Source organism: Trichosurus vulpecula, chromosome 4 (genome assembly GCF_011100635.1).
Source record: "Trichosurus vulpecula isolate mTriVul1 chromosome 4, mTriVul1.pri, whole genome shotgun sequence".
NCBI classification, from domain to species: Eukaryota; Metazoa; Chordata; class Mammalia; order Diprotodontia; family Phalangeridae; genus Trichosurus; species Trichosurus vulpecula.
Window position 1 is genome coordinate 54,979,995 of NC_050576.1, and position 21,127 is coordinate 55,001,121.

The window sequence follows — 21,127 nt, forward strand, 5'->3', positions numbered from 1 at the left end:
CAGAAGTTTAGCTTTGATGTGACTTGGCTCATTTGTTCCCGCTCATCTGCTAAATCTAAATTATTACCTTCTCTGTGCATGTGAGGACTGGGTCATCCACCTCACAGGGCAGAACTGGGTATACAGCAAAATGAATGGAAGCCACTTGAGGGACTGGCAGGTTTTGGCCTTTGTGTCTCCATTTCCTCTGTACTCCTAATAACATGGGTAAAGTGGCTGTACTAGACCAAATTGAGGAATTCTACGCTGGGAATGACTCCATTTTGAAAGTATTGGGGGATTGTTTTATGGTTTATAAACAACTAGGGGGCAGGGTGGATAGAGGACTGGATCTGAAGTCAGGGAGGCCTGAGTCCACATCTTGCCCCAGACACTTATGAGCTGTGTAATTCTGGGCAAGTTACTTAACCTCAGCTGCCTCAGTTTACTTTTCTGTAAAATGAGGATAATAATAGCACCTCTCAGGGTTGTTGTGGGAATCTGTGATGTTGAGAGACATAATTTCTTGATAATAATTTTATTTTATAATTTATTTAATAAATTATAATTGAATAATTTATCTAATAAATTATAATTGAATAATTTATCTAATAATTAATAGTAATATCATGCTTATTAATAAAAAGAGGTCAGTGGCACTCTTGAATGCCAAAGACCCGGCACGGCGGTGGGCTCACAGTTTATATGTCCTTGGAAGAGGGCGTAATCCTTAAGGTGGCAATCAACTCTGATTGGTTAATAATTAATGTGAGTGGAAATATTACAATGAGGTGTAGGCTCATTCTAATGAGGGTGTTGGGATAAGGACTTGACTCACCCAAGTCTTGGTCAAAGAAACTTACCAATTTCCATATCACCTGTCTGACAAAAGGGAGAATCCACATTTTCCCAGACCTAAGTAACCACAATGAGAAGGAATCCACAGTCTTTGTCCAAGATTTCCCATACTGGTTGATTTCTGGATGAGGAAGTAGAAAAGGGAAAAAACCTTGGTCCTAATTCAATAATTAACCATTAATACAAAAGAGAAATAATCATTTCTCTCAGTCAGACGGTATTTGTAAAGTACTTTGTAAATATTTAAGCACTATGCAAATGCTCGTATTTATTATCATTGTTATTTCATAGGGAGTTCAAAATACAGCCTTAGGCACTTATACGGGAATAATGAAAAAGGACACGGATGGTCTTAATAATCCCGAAAGCCGATCGAGAGAACATTAGTAGCTATTCATCCACACCTCAGTTTTCTCAGCTTTGTAAAATCTTTATGAGAATGATTTACATGCTTATCAGTGGAATTCATGGTAAAAATATGAGATGGCAACTGTGAAACTTTCATAAACAATTCTGTTCAGCAGACCTCATCTCTACAGTCACCCAAATGGATTAAAAAGCTCACAGAATACAAGATACACACAAATATATGTACAGTACAAATGGAAGAGGGATTCCATAGAGATGATGAGCTCCTACTGATCCTCCTGTTTATAGATGACATTATCCTAATTTCACTAAGCTCCCCAACATTATAGGGCTTTCTTGGTGAGACCCATAATTAATCAAAAGAGACTGGCCTAACAATCCATATAGGAAAGACTAAGTAGAAGAAAAATGCCTATTGCCCAGATTCTAACTATGGGTTCATTGTGTTAATATATCATTGAGTATTTTGGGGACGGGATCTGCAAAAAAACGATGAGTTCGACCCAGAAACGAATAAGAGAAAGAAGTCAGGCTGGATGGCATCTGAGTAATTAACTGTACAGCACATTCTCCCTAACACAGCCAGATCCTTTTAACCCAAGAGTTCTCCCAGAGATGCTATGTGGCTGAAAATCTTACCGTTCATTAGGAAAGAAAGTTGTGGGTTACCTAAAGGACAAATGAGGCATGCATGCATGGTGGGGACAGGTGGGCCCACCTTATTGACCTCACTGCATGAACTGGAGTAAGGGATACCAAGGAAATATAAAGTCACAAAAGGAAGTGAGAATAACGGATAGATGGCCCATGAATTCTAGTGGTACCTATTAAATGTTGGGTGGATTCTCTGGAAGAACAATGGCATAACCTAGCAAATATCCCACTGTCTACACCAACCAGGATTAGGAATCCTAGCATGGGTGAGATCACAGATCTGTGGAAATAATGCTGTGTGTGTCCCCAGTGCTTAGCATGGTGCCTTGCACAAAGTAAGCATTTAGTAAATCTTTACTAAATTGGAATCAATTAACCCTCTAATCTCATTCCAGGGGAATTTGCTGATAAAAAAAAAAGAGTAAAAAGTCTTTGTTTTAATCTGGTTTCACCTCGCATGGACCAGAAAGGTAGCACCATTGGAGAGGCTATAGCATCATCATCAACAAACCTTTACTGGATACCTATTATGTACAAAGCTAGACATCTAGGTGGCACAGTGGATTAGAGCACTGAACCTGGACTCAGGAAGACTCATCTTCATGAGTTCAAATCTAACCTCAGACACTAACCGGCTGTGTGGCCCTGGGCAAATCACTTAAACCTGTTTGCCTCAGTTTCCTCATCTGTAAAATGAGCTGAAAAAGGAAATGGCAAACCACCCCAAAATCTTTGCCAAGAAAACCCCAAATGGGGTCATGAAGAGTTGGACATCACTAAAAAATGAACAACTGTTATGTACAAATGCCAGGATGAAATTTCAGGTATCAGAAAGAGATCAGCTGTGACTTTTTTTTTGAGGGGAAGGGAGGTGGGGTGACAACTTTGCAGCCCCTCCCGACTCAGTTTACAAACATATATTGATTCACCTACTCTGCCGAAGCATAAGGCTATCTCTTACAATTACTCCCATAAGACTAAGAGGGATTTCTTTTGCATCGACCAAATGAGGATTTCATTCTCATGGGAACAGATTTTTGACTCGGAAATTTTCTTTTCCTAAAAAAATATTGGCTTCACAGGTAGATTTGAATATCCACTGTTGTAATAATGAGGCCCCACCCAAAGTAATAATAGTAAGTGTGACTAGCATTTATACAGAGCTTTGAGGTTTGCGGAGTGCTTTACAAATATTTTTTCATTTGATTTTTAAAGATAAACCTAGGTTCTATTACCCCCATTTTACAGATGAGAAAACTAAGAGCGGTTAAGTGCTTTACCTAGGGTTACACAGCTTGTAAGTATCTGAGGCTGTATTTTGAACTCAGGTCTTCCTGAGCCTGGTCGGGTACTCTGCACAGATCCACCAGATTTTATCCAATCAGATTGCTTCCTGAACTTTAAATATAAATCTTAAAGCTCCACAGTCAGAATGCTGTTTCAGCTTTGTTTTCAGTTACAATAAAATCCAATGAAGCAAAGTTTATTAATGATCCTGGAAATAGAATTTACCAAAGTTTAAATCCTAGGAGAACAGTCTTCTGTGAATGAAAAACATAAAAATGACGAACTAATGTCCGCAGAGAAAAGTCTTCCTAAAGCACCATATTCGTCATGCTCTGCCCCAGATTAAGTGGCTTCTTGTTGCTTGCCATACTCCTTTCTTTGGCATTCGAGGCTCTCCACAGTCTTTTCTCATTTTGCTTTTTTCCAATTTTATCTCCCATAATTCCTCAGCACAGATCCGCTACTCAAACTAGACTAGTACGGTCTCACCCAAAAATACAACTTGTCTCACATCGCATGTTCCTGCAGATCCACCAATCAGCCTTCTCTGTGGACTAATTCCAGCTGATAAAATTAAGATTGTAGTAAATTAATTAAATTTAGGCTACATCTGGAGTTTCATTTTTCCTTCGTTCCCCAATTCTAGCTCACACTATGTGAGTCCTAGAATACCACAAACCCCAATCGAAGAGTGAGTCAGTACATCCAGGCCATGAACCTATAAAATCTGTTAATCGACCGTTTATGAAGTACCTATTATTTGTTAAGCAAGTACCGTACTAGGTACTAGGGAAACAAAGATAAAAATGAATCAAACCCTGCCCTGAGGAGACTTACATTCTGTCAGGGAGTCGCCATATGCATGTATACAAATATATAAAATTAATACAGAGTAACTGGGGAGGAGGGCAATTAGCAAATGTGGGGGCTCAGGGAAGACTTCATATAGAGGGTGGTACTTGGACTGAGTTGGAAAGAACAAGGGATTCTTAAGGGGCAAAAGTGAGGAGTGATAGCATTTTAGGTGTGGGGGACGGCCAGGGCAAAGGATTGGAGGTCGGAGATGGACTGTCATGAAGGAACAATAAGCCAATTTGGCCCTAGACTATAATGTGTAGGAAGGGAAGTACTTAATGTTCTAAGTCTGGAGAGGTAGGCTGAGACCAGGCTCTGGAGGGCTTTCTACACATGCACCATTCTCATGAAAAGATTTTAGAGAAATCAGAAGGTGAATATGCAAATTTGTAGCTGCTTTATCTTCTTAGTCACCTTTTTTTTGGGGGGGGGGGGAAATACTGGCCCTGGTGTTGGCTGTTTTTTACAGATCTTTTCCTCTTTCAAATAGCTTGAAAATCAGTCCCTGAGGGACTTGTAACCACCCCGCCTCCACTGTGGCCTTCTTCTGTATATATTTGCTCAGGCCTAGGCAATTTTCCTAATTAACTCTTATAAGATTATCTCCTAAGTCTTCAAACATTGTAGATTAAATGACTGAAGAGATCCAACTGAAGTCAAAAGAGGAGATTACCTCCCATGGGTTTTTTGATACCTAATTAATCATGATAATAAAATTATGTGGTATGGTCCTGAAAAATTTCCCTGAGAAATTGGGAAGGGAAAGAAAATTGAATTTGTGGCAGAATGGACATTACTTATGACAGATCTATCTCAGCAGCACTGAGATACTAAATTGGTAATTACAAGAATCTGGCTGCATGCTGAGCCCTATTGGACAGCCTGTTTCTGACTCATTTATAAAGTCGTTTATCATTTGTGTCCGTATCTTCGTGACCCCATTTTGGGGTTTTATTGGCAGAGATACTAGAGTAGTCTTCCATTTCCTTCTCCAGCTCATTTTACAGATGAGGAAACTGAGGCAAACAGAGTTAAGTGATTTGCCCAGAGTCACACAGCTAGTAAGTGTCTGAGGTTAGATTTGAGCTTAAGGAAGATGAGTCTTCCTGATACCTGTCCTGATGCTCCACCTAGGTGCTCACTCAGGCCCATAAGTCTCCTATATGTGATCTTGTGCAGTAGGTGGGATGTTGCTCTTAGAATAGAGAAATCCAGCTTCTTTGGGTTCTCTATTCTATTCTTTTCCTGAGAATTAGTGGACCTTGTGGTGTAATGAATAGAGCTTCAGGCTTAGAGATGGGAAGATCTGGCTTCAAGTCTTGCCTCTGATACTTAGCCCTTGAATGGCCATCGACAAATCACTTAAATCTCTCCGAGTTTCAGTTTCTTCGGCTGCAGGGTTTTTGCGAGGATCGAATGAGCTCCTGTAAGTTAAGCATTTTGTAAATGTTAAGGTACAACCTAAATGGCATTTATCATGATTATTCCTCCACCCTCCTTTTGACACAGATTGTCGGGGTGACTGTCAGCAAGCTGGTTGATTTCTAAGGTTACAACATGTAGGGTAGGTGCTGATCCACACTGGGGGGAAACGTCTCCTCACCAGGAACGCTGTAACTGAAGAGATCACAGGTCTGGTCCAAAAAAATGTTCAAAAAGAAACCAGGTCCTGTAATTCTCTCTATTGATAATCAAGCGTACTGTCAACTAAAAGATGTCTGGTCTGCCTTCTAACTTAGACTAAGTCATTGTGGAGGGGATTCATTCATTCATTCAGTTAGTCATGCATTCATTCAATGTGTGGATAGTAGTTGGGTGGCACTGTGGATAGAGAGCTGGACCTGGAGTCAGGAAGAATGGAATTCAAATCCTGCCTCAAAGACTTACTAGATATGTGACTCTGGGCAAGGCACTTACCTTTCCTCTGCCTTAGTTTCTCCATCTGTACCTCTCAGGGTGGTTGGGAGGTTGAAATATGATAATATTTATGAAGCCCTTCAAAAACCTTGAGATGCCACAGGAATGATAGAAATATAAACACAAAGACAAGTAAGACATGATTCCTGCCCTCGTGGAACTCATTACCTAGCAAGAGGAATATGGAACACAGAAAGTCATAAAACAATTAGGATACAGGTTAGATTATTCTTAATAAGTGTCAATGGCTCCCTATTTATTGACTCTAGGATAAAATACCCCCTTTGAGGATATTAATTAAAAGCCTCAGATACTTATTAGCTGTGTGACTCTGGGCAAATCACTTAATCCTGTTTGCCTCAGTTTCCTCATCTGTCAGATGAGCTGGAGAAGGAAATGTAAACCACTCCAGTGTCTTTGCCAGGAAAACCCTAATGAAGTCACAAAGAGTTGGACATGAATGAACGTGACTGAAACAACAACACCCCAACAATCTGGCCCCAAACTATATATCCAGATTGTTCTCACATTACTTCCTCACGCTCTCTATGTTTCAGCCACCCTGACCTACTTCATGTACGGGATGCCCAACATCCCGTATCCTGCTTCTGGGCTCATGCTGAGCATGGCCTCCCTCCTCACCTCCACCCCTTGGAGTTCCCAGCTCTCCACAAGGCCCAGCATAAGGGTCACCCCCCACATGTGGCCAGCCATTCTCCATCCCCTCAGGTGTAAATGTTTCTCCCTTCAAAGTTACTTTATAATGGGGTAGCTAGGTGGCTCAGTGAATAGAGCACCAGCTCTGGAGTCAGGAGAACCTGAGTTCAAATTTGGCCTTAGACACTTGATACTTATTAGCTGTGTCACGTTGGGCAAGTCACTTAATCCCAATTGCCCTGCCTTCCCCCCTCCAAAAAAATGTCACTTTATATTTATTTTTCACATACTCACCTTTGTATAAATTAGTTTCCTTTAATAGAATGTAAGTTCTTACAGGGCGGGGTGTGTTTCACTCTTGCGTTTATATCTCAGGGCTAAGCACAGCATCTGGCACAGAGCAGACATTTAAGAAGTGCTTGTTGAATATGACAAGAACATAAGAAAAGAATAAAATGTTATGTGTGATCCTAGGAAGCAAAAAAAAATTGTACTTCTAATGGCCACAACCATTTTGTTGTAACATAATTCCATCTTTTAAACCATATTGTTCCAGTGTGTCATATGCCTGTGATCAATGGATTATGCTGTCTCCAAAGGGCAGATGGAGAGGGACATGGTGGGTGGAAGCAAGCTGCAACATATTTCCAATCAAAAATACCATGGAGGGGCAGCTAGGTGGTGCAGTGAATAGATTACCTGCCCTGGAGTCAGGAGGATCCGAGTTCAAATCTGGCCTCAGACACTTGACACTTACTAGCTATGTGACCCTGGGCAAGTCACTTAACCCCAATTGCCTTGCCTTCCCCTCTCCAAAAAAACAAAAAACAAAAAACAAAACACATGGAGAAGAAGGTGATCATGAGAGAGATTGTGTGAGCAGGAAATGAAAGATGGTCTCATCATGTAGGGAGAATGAGGGATAACTTATGAACATACTGAGTGATCCATCGGTATTGATATAATGTCAAGAGAGCTGAAGAAAGTGCCCTGGCACATTGGATCAATCAGTCTGTCAATCGATAAACATTCATTAAGCACTTACTATGTGCCAAGCACTGTGCTGAGCCCTGAATCAAACCTCAGGGGAGGCTTTATGACAGAATGTGGGTATGGGCTGGCATTCTAACTGATCTGAGTTCAGTGGTTTTATAGTGTTATTTCCGTGATTATTTATGTTAGTAATAATAATCTCTGCCATTTATATAGCGCATGTTGCAAAGCACTTTCCTTACACCTTCTCATTTGATATTCTTGCCGTTTTCATTCTCTTCCCTTTTCTCACACCATTTTGTATAACCCAGGTTTCTGCGAACTCCTCCCACTTGTCATTTTTCACAGCACAGTAGCATTCCCTTACATCCATATACCACAATTTGTTCCACCATTTCCCAGTGGAAGGAAGGGTGCCCACTTGCCTTCCCTTCCATTTTTTTTTTCTCCTACCAGCTAGTTAGTTTTAAACCACACTCATTTGTATTGAGGTGCGCCTTGCTGGGATTCTCAGCTGTTCTGTCTTGAAAGACATTTTGCATCCCTGTGTCTGTTGCCTGGGAGAAGGAGATAGCTTTGTCTTGTATCACCATCGCTTTTAGTCTAGTTCTGATGTACTTTACTTAATCCTCATCTGCCATGAAGCATGGAGATCTTGTCAAGCTGTATTAATATGGCCTCGCTCTGATTTTTTAAGAAGTCCCCACTGCTGTCAGGCATACCAAATGATAAAGCACTCGTACTTGACGGCAGAATTGCTGACATTTTCCAAGAGTGAGAGGGAAGTGTGCCTGCATAGGATTTTCCTTTATATTTAGGGTGCTGTAAAAAGTAAAAATGCTGTAGCGATTTCAGCGATGCCACTAGCATTTCCATCTGGTGCTAAGTTATGGAGAGTCGGATTTTGGCAGAGAATAGAGAAGAATTTTCTAATGATGAGAGCTTTCAGGACATGAGAAGGTCCCAAGTTTCTGAACAGAACCATCTTGCAGCAGCTGAGTAATTATTGGCCCAGGGTTATTGTAATGGAACAAAGATTCCCCTATTAGGCAGGAGGTTGGAATAAATGCTTTCTCAGGTCCTGTCTAGTTTGACGACTCTATGATCTCCTAGGAAAAAAATAATAAGAAAACCGATTATGGTATCACTTCCCCTTTGCCCATAAGATTCTGACAACTACTCCTGGCTCAGTTGCCCAAACTGTAAGAGAAAGCCAAGGATGTGACCTTTGTACAAGAGACTCCTAGCTTTCCTACTTCCTTTCTATGTGACCTTGAATCCTTAATCTCTCTGGGCCCTGGTTTTCTCAAGTATAAGATAAGAAAGATGGACTGAATGATAATTTTAAGTTTCTGATCCATCCTTCAAAACTACTGTGGTCTCCATATTATAGTCAGCGTGTTTCAAAGATTGTAGGTGTTGGAGGTGGAATTTGAACTCAAGTCCTCTGGTCCCAGGGCCAGGCCTCTTATTGATGTACCATGCTGCCTCCCTGTTCAGTGACCTTCCAAATATTTGACACCAGATGTGGCATGGTGTAGTGGAAGGAGCATTTGAGCCGGAATCAGAAGAAATGAGCTCAAATGATGATGCTGCTATTTATACTTGTGTGACCTTAGGTAAGCCGTCTCCTTCTTCTCTCTACCACCCACTTGCCCCCAACTCAGTTTTCCTTACCCATGAAATGCGTTTCCTTCCAGCTTCAAAGTATCTATCCCCCTTTATTCCTCTGTAGAGGGTAAGATCCTAATGAATTAAAATGACCTTTCTGGAAGGATATCAGTCTAGATGTTTGATAGAGCTGAATGTCTAGGAGTCCTCCAGTCCTATGTCGAAAATGAAGACCCATCATGAAAGCCTGTGATCCCTAGAACCCCTTTCTACAAGAGGGAGGTGCAATTCCAGGAAGACCCATTTTTTGTGGGAAGGGAGGAGGCTTTCCTCCTGGAAATTTTTCTTGTTTTTTCCTTAGAAGAACTAAACAGAGAAGACAAGATGAAAATGAACTTGATTTGCCTTTGCCATAAAAAGGGAGGGGAGAGCAGATAAAAATGAAGGAGGAAGAGAGAAGTGATTTTAAAACAAGTTACAAAGTAGTAGACTTTTGAACTTTTTCTGTTTATAGCCCTGTAAAGCCAAGACTTAAAAAAAAAAAAAACTACCTACTTTCAGATAATTGAAGCAAGAGTGGTTTATATCCACCGTGAATGATCTGGAAAATTTCTTGGTCAGTTTGTGTATAGAGTAGGTAGTGTAGTTTCATGATGGGAAAAAGAACTGGTCTTCTTGGGATGCCCTGAGAATAAAAGGAAATAAGCACCATGTAATGACTGAAGGTCCTGCAGGGACATTCAGTGGAATTCATTAAGTGCCTACTATGTGCAGGGATGGTGCATAGTTGGTGATTTTTTAAAAGAATAGTAAATAAAGGACCGTCATTCAGAAGAGAGATAAAACTCATTTGGCTTAACCCCAGAGGCAAAAAACAACAACAACAACAACAAAAAAAAACCCAGAACTAGGAGCAATTCATGAGAGATGCCAAAAATCACATTTCAGGTGAATTTAAGAAAACTATCCCTAAAAGTTAAGAGATCTCCAGAAATGAAGCTGGCTGTCCTGGGAGGCAGTGAGTGGTTTCCCCTCAATGGAAGTTTTCAAAACGGAATAATGGGGCAGGGAGGTAGCACAGTGGATAGAACACTAGGCCTGGAGTCAGGAGGACCTGAGTTCAAATATGGCCTCAGACACTTACTAGTTGTGTGACCCTCGGTAAGTCACTTGACCTCATTGCCTCCCAAAAACCCAATGATTACTTGTCAAGTTTGTTCTAAAGAGCATGTGTATTGAGCCATAGGTTGGACTGGTTGATTTCCAAAGTCCTGTACCATGATTCTGTGAAATGATACTATCTCATGGTCCTTCTCTTTGTAGCTTTTCTGATCATGTGCCTGAGTTTTTGTTTTTCCCTTGTCCCCTTCATTTGCTGAGATCCCTCATTTATTTGCATGTTAATGTGAGGCTATAACCTGAATGTCAGTGTTCTTTTATCTCAGTTATAGCATAAGTTCAGGCTTTTTTGTGTTATTGTTTTAGAATGGAATGTCACTCTTGGCCTCTGTCAAATTTCCCAGAACCTTATTCATTGCTCTCCAGAAGCTACTCTCACCATTTTTTCATTCTCGTTCCACATTTATTTCTTATACTTTGCTGCGCAGAGTCCAATATATGTGTACATGTATGTATTTATGCCTGCATGTTAATGTATGTATGCATGTATGTGTGCATGCATGGGTGCATCGTTTGGTTAGCCCGCTTTAATCCAGATTTCAAGACTGCCTGTAGTCCCTGGAGGCATCCCCCTCCATACCTACCCTCAGCATCCTGGAAAGGCTCTCTCCTGACATGCTTGAAGGAAAGTGATTAGGCCAGACACTTGACACTTGGCACTTTCCTTTCCTGGGCAATTAACTCAAGAGACCTTAGAAGGAAGTAGGGGCTAAGAGCAAAGCTGATATTGATGTAAGCATTTCTGTCTTAACCTGCCCTCTGGTTCTGTAGCTGAGGATAACGACTTAATTTATTCATTTACAGCTTCTTTTATTGCAGAAAAAGGAGTGGACCTGGGATGAGAGCAAGATGTTGGTGATGCAAGACCCCATCTACCGGTAAGAACACCTTGTGTGCCAGTGGAACCCAGGTCCTTTGGCATGCGAGGAATAAGAGGTTTCCAGAGTAGCTTATTGGGTCACTTCACGTTGCTTCCACTGTTCTTCCTTCATGAGTTCTATTCCTTCTTCTGGATCTATCTTTCCAACTGAAAGTAGAAAGAGGAAATTCCACTTTATCATAGGGACAAGGGAGAAAGGCCATTCTTGTCACTAGGTGAATTGATCCATCTAAACGTTATTATATACTCTCCAGTCCATAGATAGAAAGAGGCTTGAGGGGTCATCCAGTCCATGCCCCTGTCTCAAATTCACATTAATTCTGTTGATTAATATATATCCACTGTGTGTCATGGAGTATGCTAGATGTTAAGGATAAGTTCCAAAGTTTACAATCTTGAAGGTAAGATAACTAAAATATAAATTTAAAATGTATAGGAAAGGTCCAGAATGAGTGACGTGACACATTTGAGAAGGAAATTGCCCTATTTGGGTGATTCAGGGCCGGCAGATACCTGCTCTGAACTTTGGAGGAGAGGTCAACTGATGGGAATATAGTCAGAAAGCATCAGCATGGGAGGATGGTTAGTATGCCTAAATGATTTTCAGGCAGGAAAGGGCAAACCTTTGGGATGTAGAAAGTTGTCTGCTGTAGCTGGAACATAACCTATAAGGAGGGAAATGGCGTATGATTGGACTGGAAAGACAAATGGAAGCCAATCGTGGAGGACCTCAAATTCCAGGCTAAAGAATTTGTACTATTTTTGGTAGGTAATGGGGGACCACTGAATGTACAAAACAGAGGAATGATGTTATCAGAACTGTGCATCAGGAAGATTACTCTGGCAAAAGTGTTAAGAATGGAGTGGAGATTTCTTTGCAGAGATATGGACCATATTGTACATATAATGTTGGACTTGGTTGATATGTTGGATCTTTTTGCTAAATTTTTTCCCCTTTTTTATTCATTATAAGGTATGACACTGAGAGGGGAAGAGGGAAGGATGTACTAGGAAATATAGGTGATCTAAAAATACACCAAAAAAATTTAAATTGATTAGACAATCCAAAAATAAGCGCAAAAGATAAAATGCTGAAAATTAGAGGAGAAATAAATAGGAAAAATAGACCACAGAGGTACTTCTTTGAAAAGACTAATAAAATTTTAAAACCCCATGTGAGAAAAATATTCTTATCCAATATTTCCAATAAAGGTATGATTTCCAAGATATACAGGCAACTAACAAATATATAAAAATAGAAAACATTCCCCAGTAGACATACAGTTAAAGCATATGAACATACAGTGCTTAAAAGAAGGGATTGTGCACTATTAATAATCATGTGAAAGAATGTTCCAAATCGTGAATAGTAAGAGAAATGCAAATCTAAACAACTCTGAAGTTTTGCCTCACTTTTGCACTCAGAAAATTGGCAAAGTTGACAGAAATGGGAACAGTCGATATTGGAGGGCTTGAGGAAAAACAGGCACACTAATGGATTGTTAGAGCACTAGACTGATATAACCTTACTAGAAAGTGATTTGAAATTATGTAAAGAATGTGACCCTTCCTCTTCCCTTGAGCCGTCCTATGTAATCATTTAAGATGGTGAGGTGCAGAGAAGCCCACAAAATCATGCAAGTCAAGAGGTTCAAATCTCCTGGTCCACTTCAAGAACAGCCATAAGGGGCAGCTAGGTGGCGCGGTAAATAGAACACTGGCCTTGGAGTCAGGAGGACCTGAGTTCAAATCCAGCCTCAGACATTTGGCACTTACTAGCGGTGTGACCTTGGGCAAGTCACTTAACTCCAATCACCCTGCCTTCCCCCCTCCAAAAAAAAACCAAAACAAATAAACAAAAAAAGAACACCTGTAAAACAGCCCAAGCTATCAAGGGCATGCATATCCAAAAAGCTACCAGGTATTTGAAAGATGTCACATTGAAGAGACAATGAATGTGTTCCCCATTGGCACACCTAAGCAATGGGGTTGGACACAGGGCTGTTGGCCCCAAAAGAGGGATGAATTCTTGCTGCATATGCTTTAAAAAAATGCAGAGAGTAACACAGAACTGAAGGTTTGGATGTAGATTCTCTTGTCTTTGATCATATCCAGGTTAACAAGGCTCCCAAAATGCGATGGCATACTTTCAGGACTCATGGTCAAATCAACCCATACATGAGTTGTCCTTGCCATATTGAGATGTTACTTACTGAAAAGGAACAAATTGTTCCTGAACCAGAAGAGCAGGTTGCTCAAAAGAAAAAGATGTCCCAGAAGAAACTGAAGAAACAAAAGTTTATGGCATGGGAGTAAATATGACATTAGAGTGCAAATAAAAATGAAATTAAAAAAAAAGAAAATAACCACAATGTTCATAGACTAGGACAGGAGCTTGTTGGAGAAGTCAGGCTAGATATGATGGATCTTAGAGTCATTCATATAGAGATGATCATGAAAGCCTTGGGAGTGGTATAATAGAAAGAATCAAGAGACCTAAGTTCACATCTGTCCCCTTGAAACTAGTTGAGTAACCAGAGGCAAATAAATCATTTAACCTCTCTGAATCTCATTTTCCTTGTCTGTTAAGAGAGAGATGCTAATATCATGTATGACTTTCACCACAGGATTGTTAGAAAGAGAACCCTGAGTTCTAAGGACTATCTACATGCAAGTTGTTATTTTGGTAGGTTTCAATTTCTTCCTTTAGGTGCTTATTCTATTCTTTCCACTTTGAAAATTATCCACTGTAAGGAAGAAAGTAAAGAATAAAATAAAAATCAAGTCAATCTGACATCAAATGACATCACCATAATGCCTTTTTTCTGGTTTTGCTTCTTGAAAGAACCTTGTCCTGTCCCTACCAAATCACTGTGAGAGTGAGGAATTTTATTTAGAGATTTTCTAGGAATCTTATGATCCATCATGCCAGGGAAGCAAAGAACATTTTTGACCAGAGAAATAAAAGGAATTTGAAGTTCCCAGTGGCTCCCTAAGTTCACCTTCCATCACTTATTTTTGAAAGATGCCTGACATCAGCATAGCCAATTTAGGGATAGCTGTGGGTTAGTTATAAGTCTAATTTGGAGGGCAACATTATCCCAACAGATATCCAGGAAGCCCCTAGAATAGGCCTGATTAATAGCACATAATAGGTATTCAACAAACGTTTGCTACATAAATGAATGTCCTACGCAACCTGTCGGTTTTAATTATTATTGCCTGGGAGTCAGCGGCTATTTGCTTTTGTTGGTTGCCCAGCTGACCCCTAGTTTAGTTTTGAGTAAGTCAGAGACATACTGTCTAGATCTCAAATGGTGTCCAGTTCTTAAAGCAAATATTCTTATTCATCCACTCTTTTATTTGATATTTAACTTTCACCATACGAAAATTTCAAGTCAAATGTCAAAACTAAGCAACTGAGTTTTAAATCAAATGAATAAAGTCCAGCTTTCTGTGAATTGCCTAGGGAACCATGGACTGAAAGATGGGATTTGGGGATTTTTGTCTCCAGATGTCAGGCTGTCCCAAGAAATTTCTTCCTCAGAATCTTTGTTGCTTAAGTCACATAATTCAGGATGATCAGGAGAGCCTTATGACTTTCTAATAGAGGGAGGCACTGATGTGGGAGGCCAGGGCCACAAGCAATTGTCCACATTCCCCTTCTGCCATGCTGATAGGTCAGTCTTGAAATTGTATGTATCCAATGGTAGGGAAAGTGATCTTTACTTTGAAGGAAAGAAGTCTGGAGAATAGACTACCCCAGCTTTTCTCACTATGGCCTGCATTCTGTCTGCAACCAGCTAATTTTCTCCCTTTTGGAATAAAGATGATCTTGTTCTCCTTATACCTGCCTATGGGCAGGGCCCAGGGAAGTACTAGAAGGGATGACTACTGGGGAGATTTCTAGAGCTCTGAGGGAGGTTTTCTTAGTGTACAATATAGTGCTGTGGGGCCAGCTATGAGTAAGGCTTCCTGAAGGGTGTGGAGCATAGAGATAGCTTGTATATCCATTCATTTAATGGATGAGCATGCCTGGCTATTTAACAGAGTCCTGGTGGAAAACAGGCAGGTTGTCAAAGTAAGGCAACGTGTGTTGTGGTGGAACATTACTTATCCGCTTGTCACACACAAAATCAGGAAGGGGCTAGGAGCAAAGACTCAAGTGAGTACACTGTGGCAAAGTAGCCACTTATAAGGAGTGAATAAGAGCTGAGGGGTGGGCAGAATCAGTCAGTGAAGGACAAATCTAAGGGCTGAGTAAACAGGTTAAGAGAAAGGTTCCCAAGCATGAGCCAAGAGTTTCTCATTTGTCATGTTAGTATCAAAGTGAGCCTGCCACTTTTTAAATCAAAATATGCAGGGTTAGGGGCAACTAGGTGGTGCAAAGGATGGAGTGCTGGGCCTGGAGTCAGGAAGACTCACCTTTCTGAGTTCAAATCTGAGCTCAGACACTAGCTGTGTGACCCTGGGCAAGTCGTTTAACTGTATTTGCCTCAGTTTCCTCACTTGTAAAATGAGCTGGAGAAGGAAATGGCAAACTATCTAGTGTCTTTGCCAAGAAAACCCCAGATGGGATCATGACGGGTCAGACATAACTGAAATGACTGAAGAAAAGCAATATGCAAGGCTAGCCTCACCTCCCTGATCATTAGATGTGTTACAGCTGTGTCTTCCTCATCATTCCCTGACATCTCCTACATGGAAGGCAGCTACGTTCAGACAACGGTAGACAAAGGATGATTTTCGGAGATTTTTTTCCTGTTCAAAGTTATTGTTACCTCAGAAGTTTGAGATGCAAACCGAATTCACTCATTCTGCCAGATGTCAAGTTGGCCTATTGATTCTGAAAGCAGCTGTAACATTAGAATTTACCACTCATTCTTCATTTGAATGTCATTATTGGGTATCCACTGTATGTATATTGGCTGTGGGGAACCTCTGTCCTAAAGAAGCCTGCAGTTCTTATAAGGAGGACAAGACTGATATATGTGAAGTGATTAAACACAAAACAACTAGAAAATAACCCAAAATAGCACACAATAAAGAGACAAGAGGGATATAATTAAGAATCTTGTAAGGTACCAGTATTGTGCTATCAGAAATGATTACTATGATGAGTGCAGAGAAGCCTGGGAAAACAGATAAACTTATGCAAAATGAAGTTAGAAGAACCAGGAAAACTGTTCCCACAACAATGTCCATGAGACAGTTGAATCTGTTATAGAAATTTTAATGACCAAACTTGGTCCCAAAGAAGAGTTATGGGAAGGCACCTCTCTCTCTCCTTCTCCCCCTTCTCCACCTTCTTTACATGGGTGTAGAATACTACATGTAATGTCAGACTTTTTCAATGGTTTGGTTTTGCTGCTCTGTTTTTCTTGCTCTTTGTTATGAGGGATGGCTCTCTGGGAGGGGGAATGATACTTTGGAAATGGAGGTTATATAGAAATAAAAAATTCATTTTTATATTTATTAAATATTTTTTAAAATTGCATTTATTTGCATATTTAATAAAATGAATTTTTAGAAGAAGGATGCAAGATGTGGAATTTGAGATAAATCATGGAAAATGAATAGGCTTTGAATGGCTAGAGAAAAAGAAAAGGGCGTTACAGGAAGAGATAGGGTAGAAAAAAGCAAGATGCTTGTAGCGGATAATGACTCACCCAGCTGGACAATAGCAGAAGGTATACATTATGCATTTTGTAAATGTTGAATGAATAAGTGAATTTGGAAATTAAAGATGGATAAAGTAGAAGCAAATTATTGAGGGCCTTGAATTCCAGATGAAGTAGTTTAGATTTAATCAGTAGCCCCAGAGAGCCTTTGATAGACTCCTGAGTAAGGAAATGGCATGATGGAAGTGATCTAGGTATATCCATGGGACAGCATTGTGTGGGAGAAACTCTTGGGTAAAAAGGTAGAAAGACCAGTTTGAGGCTATTGAAATAATCCAGGCTAATATAATGAAGGCTTGGACAGAATAGAATGCAGAAGGAATGAACAGAAGAGATAGTTCAAAGAAAGAATTAATAGGATTTGGTGACTCATGGGGTTAGAAAAAAGGGAGAGGTTGAAGATGGTTCGCAGGCTTTGAGGCCAGGAGAAGGGTGGTGGTGCTAGTAAAATTAAAATAAAATTTGGAATAGAGCCTGGCTTAAAAGGAAACGAGTGCAGCTATAAATATATTGAACTCAAGGTGATCATGGGATGTTCAATGTGTCTTGATGAATGTTCAGATGTGTTGAAGGCCGCTTGAAATTTGGGACTGGAGATAAAACTTCAGAATCCTCAGCAAATAAGGGATGATTGAAGCCATAAGACTAGTGAGGGAGAGGCTGAATAGAAAAGCACGAAGTTGGGACCAGTCTTGGAAAGAGTGCTGAACTTTGAATCAGGAGGTAGCTTTGCTCAAATCCTAGCCTCTGACATTTACTAGTCATGTGATCTTATAACCCTTTGGAACCTCAATTTCTTTATCTATAGAATGGATGTAAGGACACATATAGCACCTACCCCATAAGACTTACCAGATGATAATGTTCATAAGCCTGCTGCAAACCTTTAAGTACTGTGTAAATGTGAGCCATTATTATTATTTCAAGGATTCAGTCACATTTGGCTGAAGGAAGGAGGGAGAGTCACTATCAATGGAGACAGCAGCATTTATTATGAAAGAGCCTACTATGTGGAGAACACATAATAGAAAGAGAGCATAAATCAGAGAAGCAGGAAAAGAATCAGGGTCCTCTGATGTTATGGAAGCCAAAGGGAATTTAAATTTTTTTAAAAATTAATATTTTACTTTTATATAAATTTTAATATTAAATTTTAAAATTTAACATTTAATTTTAAAAAGTTTAATATTTCATTTCCCCCCAATTAAATGTAAAAATGATTATTAACATTTGTTTTTAAAATTTTTGAGTTCCAAATTTGCTCCCTTTCTCTCTCATTGAGGGGGAGGATTTTTTAGGATGGAAGAGGGGAAGGGGCAGTATTACCTAAATGAATGAATCCAGATTGGTAAAAATAAAAACAGGAAACACCACTATAACTGGTGACAAGGAAATTTTTGGTGATTACATATAAAGGCATTCGAGTGAAATAGTAGATAATGCCAGACAGGGTTAAGAAGGCTAGAGTTTGAATCCTGCCTTAGGGGCAGCCAGGTGACACAGTGGATAAAATATTGGGCCTGGAGTCAGGAAGACTTGATATCAAATCTGGTCTCTGGTCTTACTAGCTGTGTGACCCTGGGCAAGTCACTTAACCCTGTTTGCCTCCATGTCCTCAACTGTAAAATGGGGGCCATAATAGCACCTAGCTCTCAGAGTTGTTGAGAAGATCAAATGAGTTATTTGTAAAGAACTTAGCACTGGGCCTGGCACAGAGTAGGTGCTTAATAAATGTGTAATTCCTTCCCTTCCCTCATATACTCACTAACTGTGTGACCCTGAACAAGTCACTCAATTTCCATCTGCCTCAGTTTCTTCAAATGTAGATGGGTATCGTGAGGATGAAATGAAAGTGCAAACTTCAGAACATCAAATAATGCTAGCTGCTAGTGTTGGTTATAGAGCAGTAAATAATAAAACTACCGAGGATAGAAGCTGGGTTTGAGGAATTGAACAATAAAATAAACTAGGAAGGAAACGAAGACAGGGGGACATAGATAGGGCTTACCTGAGAAATTTGTCTGTGAAAGGAAGAGATCATCTGCTATCATCCCCTAGTCTTATAAATGGGGAAAAGGAATCACCTAAGAGATGAAGGGCCTGGGATTTGAGAAATTCCGTGCTGCTTTTCCCACATGCACTGCCCCCAGACATGCTGTTCACAGGATAGGACCTCAGAGCTCATCCAGGCCAACCCCTCGCTTTAGAGATAACAGAACTGAGGCCTAGGGTCCTACGGAGGAAGAGAGGCACCACTTAAGAAGGTGAGACTTTTTGCCTCTGGGTCAGTGTTTTCTAGAGCAACAGAAATGAGGTGGCCCAAGCCTCAGATATACACTGTGAGGAGCTGGAAAGGGTCCAGGCCTTTGTGCCTGTGTGACAAGTATGATCATTGTGTTAACGAGGAAACGACAATGCTGCCAGGCCTGAGCTCCGTTCACCTGAACCAGCTACAAGCCAGGACCTGTAGGTATTTGTGGGAAGTAGTGAGTGTAGCTGGAGGGTAGTAGATAAGGTCGTAGTGATGGAATGGATTTGGAGAGAGGCCTGACCTTAGCTGGAAGGGGCAGCCAGCTCAGCTGAAGGGATGTTTTTTGTTGTTGGTTTTTTTTTTTAAGGGAGGAAATACCTGGCATATTTAAACACAGATAGAATTGTTCCTATGGAGAATAAAGTGTAGAATTTTTAAAAATTATTTATTGAGCATAAGAAATATGCTGGGTACAGGATGAGAAATGAGATTAGACTGGGGTTTAATAAGCAGCTGGTGATCAAATAATGAAGGCAGGTGAGTGAGGGGTGGGAAGTAAAATTCAGGACTGATAAGTAGCCTCAGAATCCAAAGGGCTGACCGTGGAGTTCTCAGAATACACATTGCAAAATAGATCTTAGCCTTACACAAGGCCCAGGCAGAGAATGAGGCTTCTGCCCCTTCATCTGTCCGTCTTACAGAGGTGGTGGAACATAGCAGAACCTAGAAGACCCGGGCTGCAGTCTGGCACCTGGTCCAGAACCAGCTATGGTAGTTAGCCTGGACAAGTCTCCTCCTCTCAGAGCTCTGGGCAGCCCTCCTGAAATTCTAGAAGTTGCAGAGCTGGTGCGAACCTGCATTGGTAGAAAGAAACCCCTCCTCCAGGGTTCATTATACTGATGGAATCACAGACCCTTCCCCCCTCTCCAACTCTCCACATGCCCACATCCTTGACTCTAATCCTGTATTTTCTTACTGTACATTGTTGCCATGCTCTGGAGAGCCCCTTAAGTATACAACACAGAGTATAAAAAGAGCAGAGATGGATGTGAATCCTGCAGCTGGCAACTCATTGCTTACCCCTGACAGTGGCAGGTGTCAGCCTTACTCTAGAATAGCTGAGTCCCCTCCTCCTTCCCCCGCCAAGTCCTACATGATTCTACTTGGGTCAGTATCTGTTGTTGAGAGAAACCAGTTTAAGCCCATGTTTTTCTCTGACCCCACCTCAAACCCCATGGCTGATGTTCCTGAGCCTTCCTCCACTGCCTTTGGAAGATTGACAAGTGAGCCTATCTGCCTGGCTCTAGATATGTCCCTCCTGGGAAATGGTCATCCTCTTTAGCCATGAAAAATGCTTCAAGTTTACTTGAAACCTTTATTCTACATAGTCCTCAAAGACTGCACAGATATTAACCTCTCTTCCATTTTCACTCAAAGCAACTATGTTCCACACTTGATGGATGAAGAACCAATCCATAGGGGAAAAACACATAGAATCATAAAACTGTCAAATCTCAGGACTGGAAGAAACCTTAGAGGTCACCTGCTTCAGTCCCTTCATTGGACAGAGAAGCCAAGGCATGAAATGACCTTCCCAAAGTCACTTCACAAATATTTTGTCATAAAAGCTCAAGTGTGTGTACCATTTTACAGTTTAAAAATGATCATACATATATAATTTTGATCCTCACAGGTCCATCTAAATTATAAATAGTACAGTGTTATTGCCCCATCTTTTTTTTTCAGATGAGGCAGCTGAAGCTCAGATAAGCTCAGAGACTTGTCTGTGGTCACATAGCAAATGTCAGAGTGGAGGCACCAACCCAATCCTCCCACTCCGAATCCAGTGATTTTCTACTTTGCCACACTAAGAGGACCTATGATTCAGTTGTGATTTGCAGGCCCCCATCAAGCCATAAGCATTTATTATGTGTCGGCTAAGTGCCAGTTAGGCTG

General features: G+C 40.7%; 1 protein-coding gene across 2 annotated transcripts in view; it reads left to right on the forward strand.

Moving 5' to 3' along the window:
* Positions 1 to 21,127, forward strand: part of LOC118846264 (nitric oxide synthase 1 adaptor protein) — a 392,781-nt gene that overhangs the window by 265,207 nt on the left and 106,447 nt on the right. The window contains exon 4 of one of the 2 annotated variants that reach the window (XM_036754593.1): positions 11,164 to 11,237. In XM_036754593.1, coding sequence (XP_036610488.1) covers positions 11,164 to 11,237 — 74 coding nt within the window. The remainder of the gene's footprint in view (positions 1 to 11,163; positions 11,238 to 21,127) is intronic. The other variant, XM_036754594.1, reaches the window with a different exon arrangement.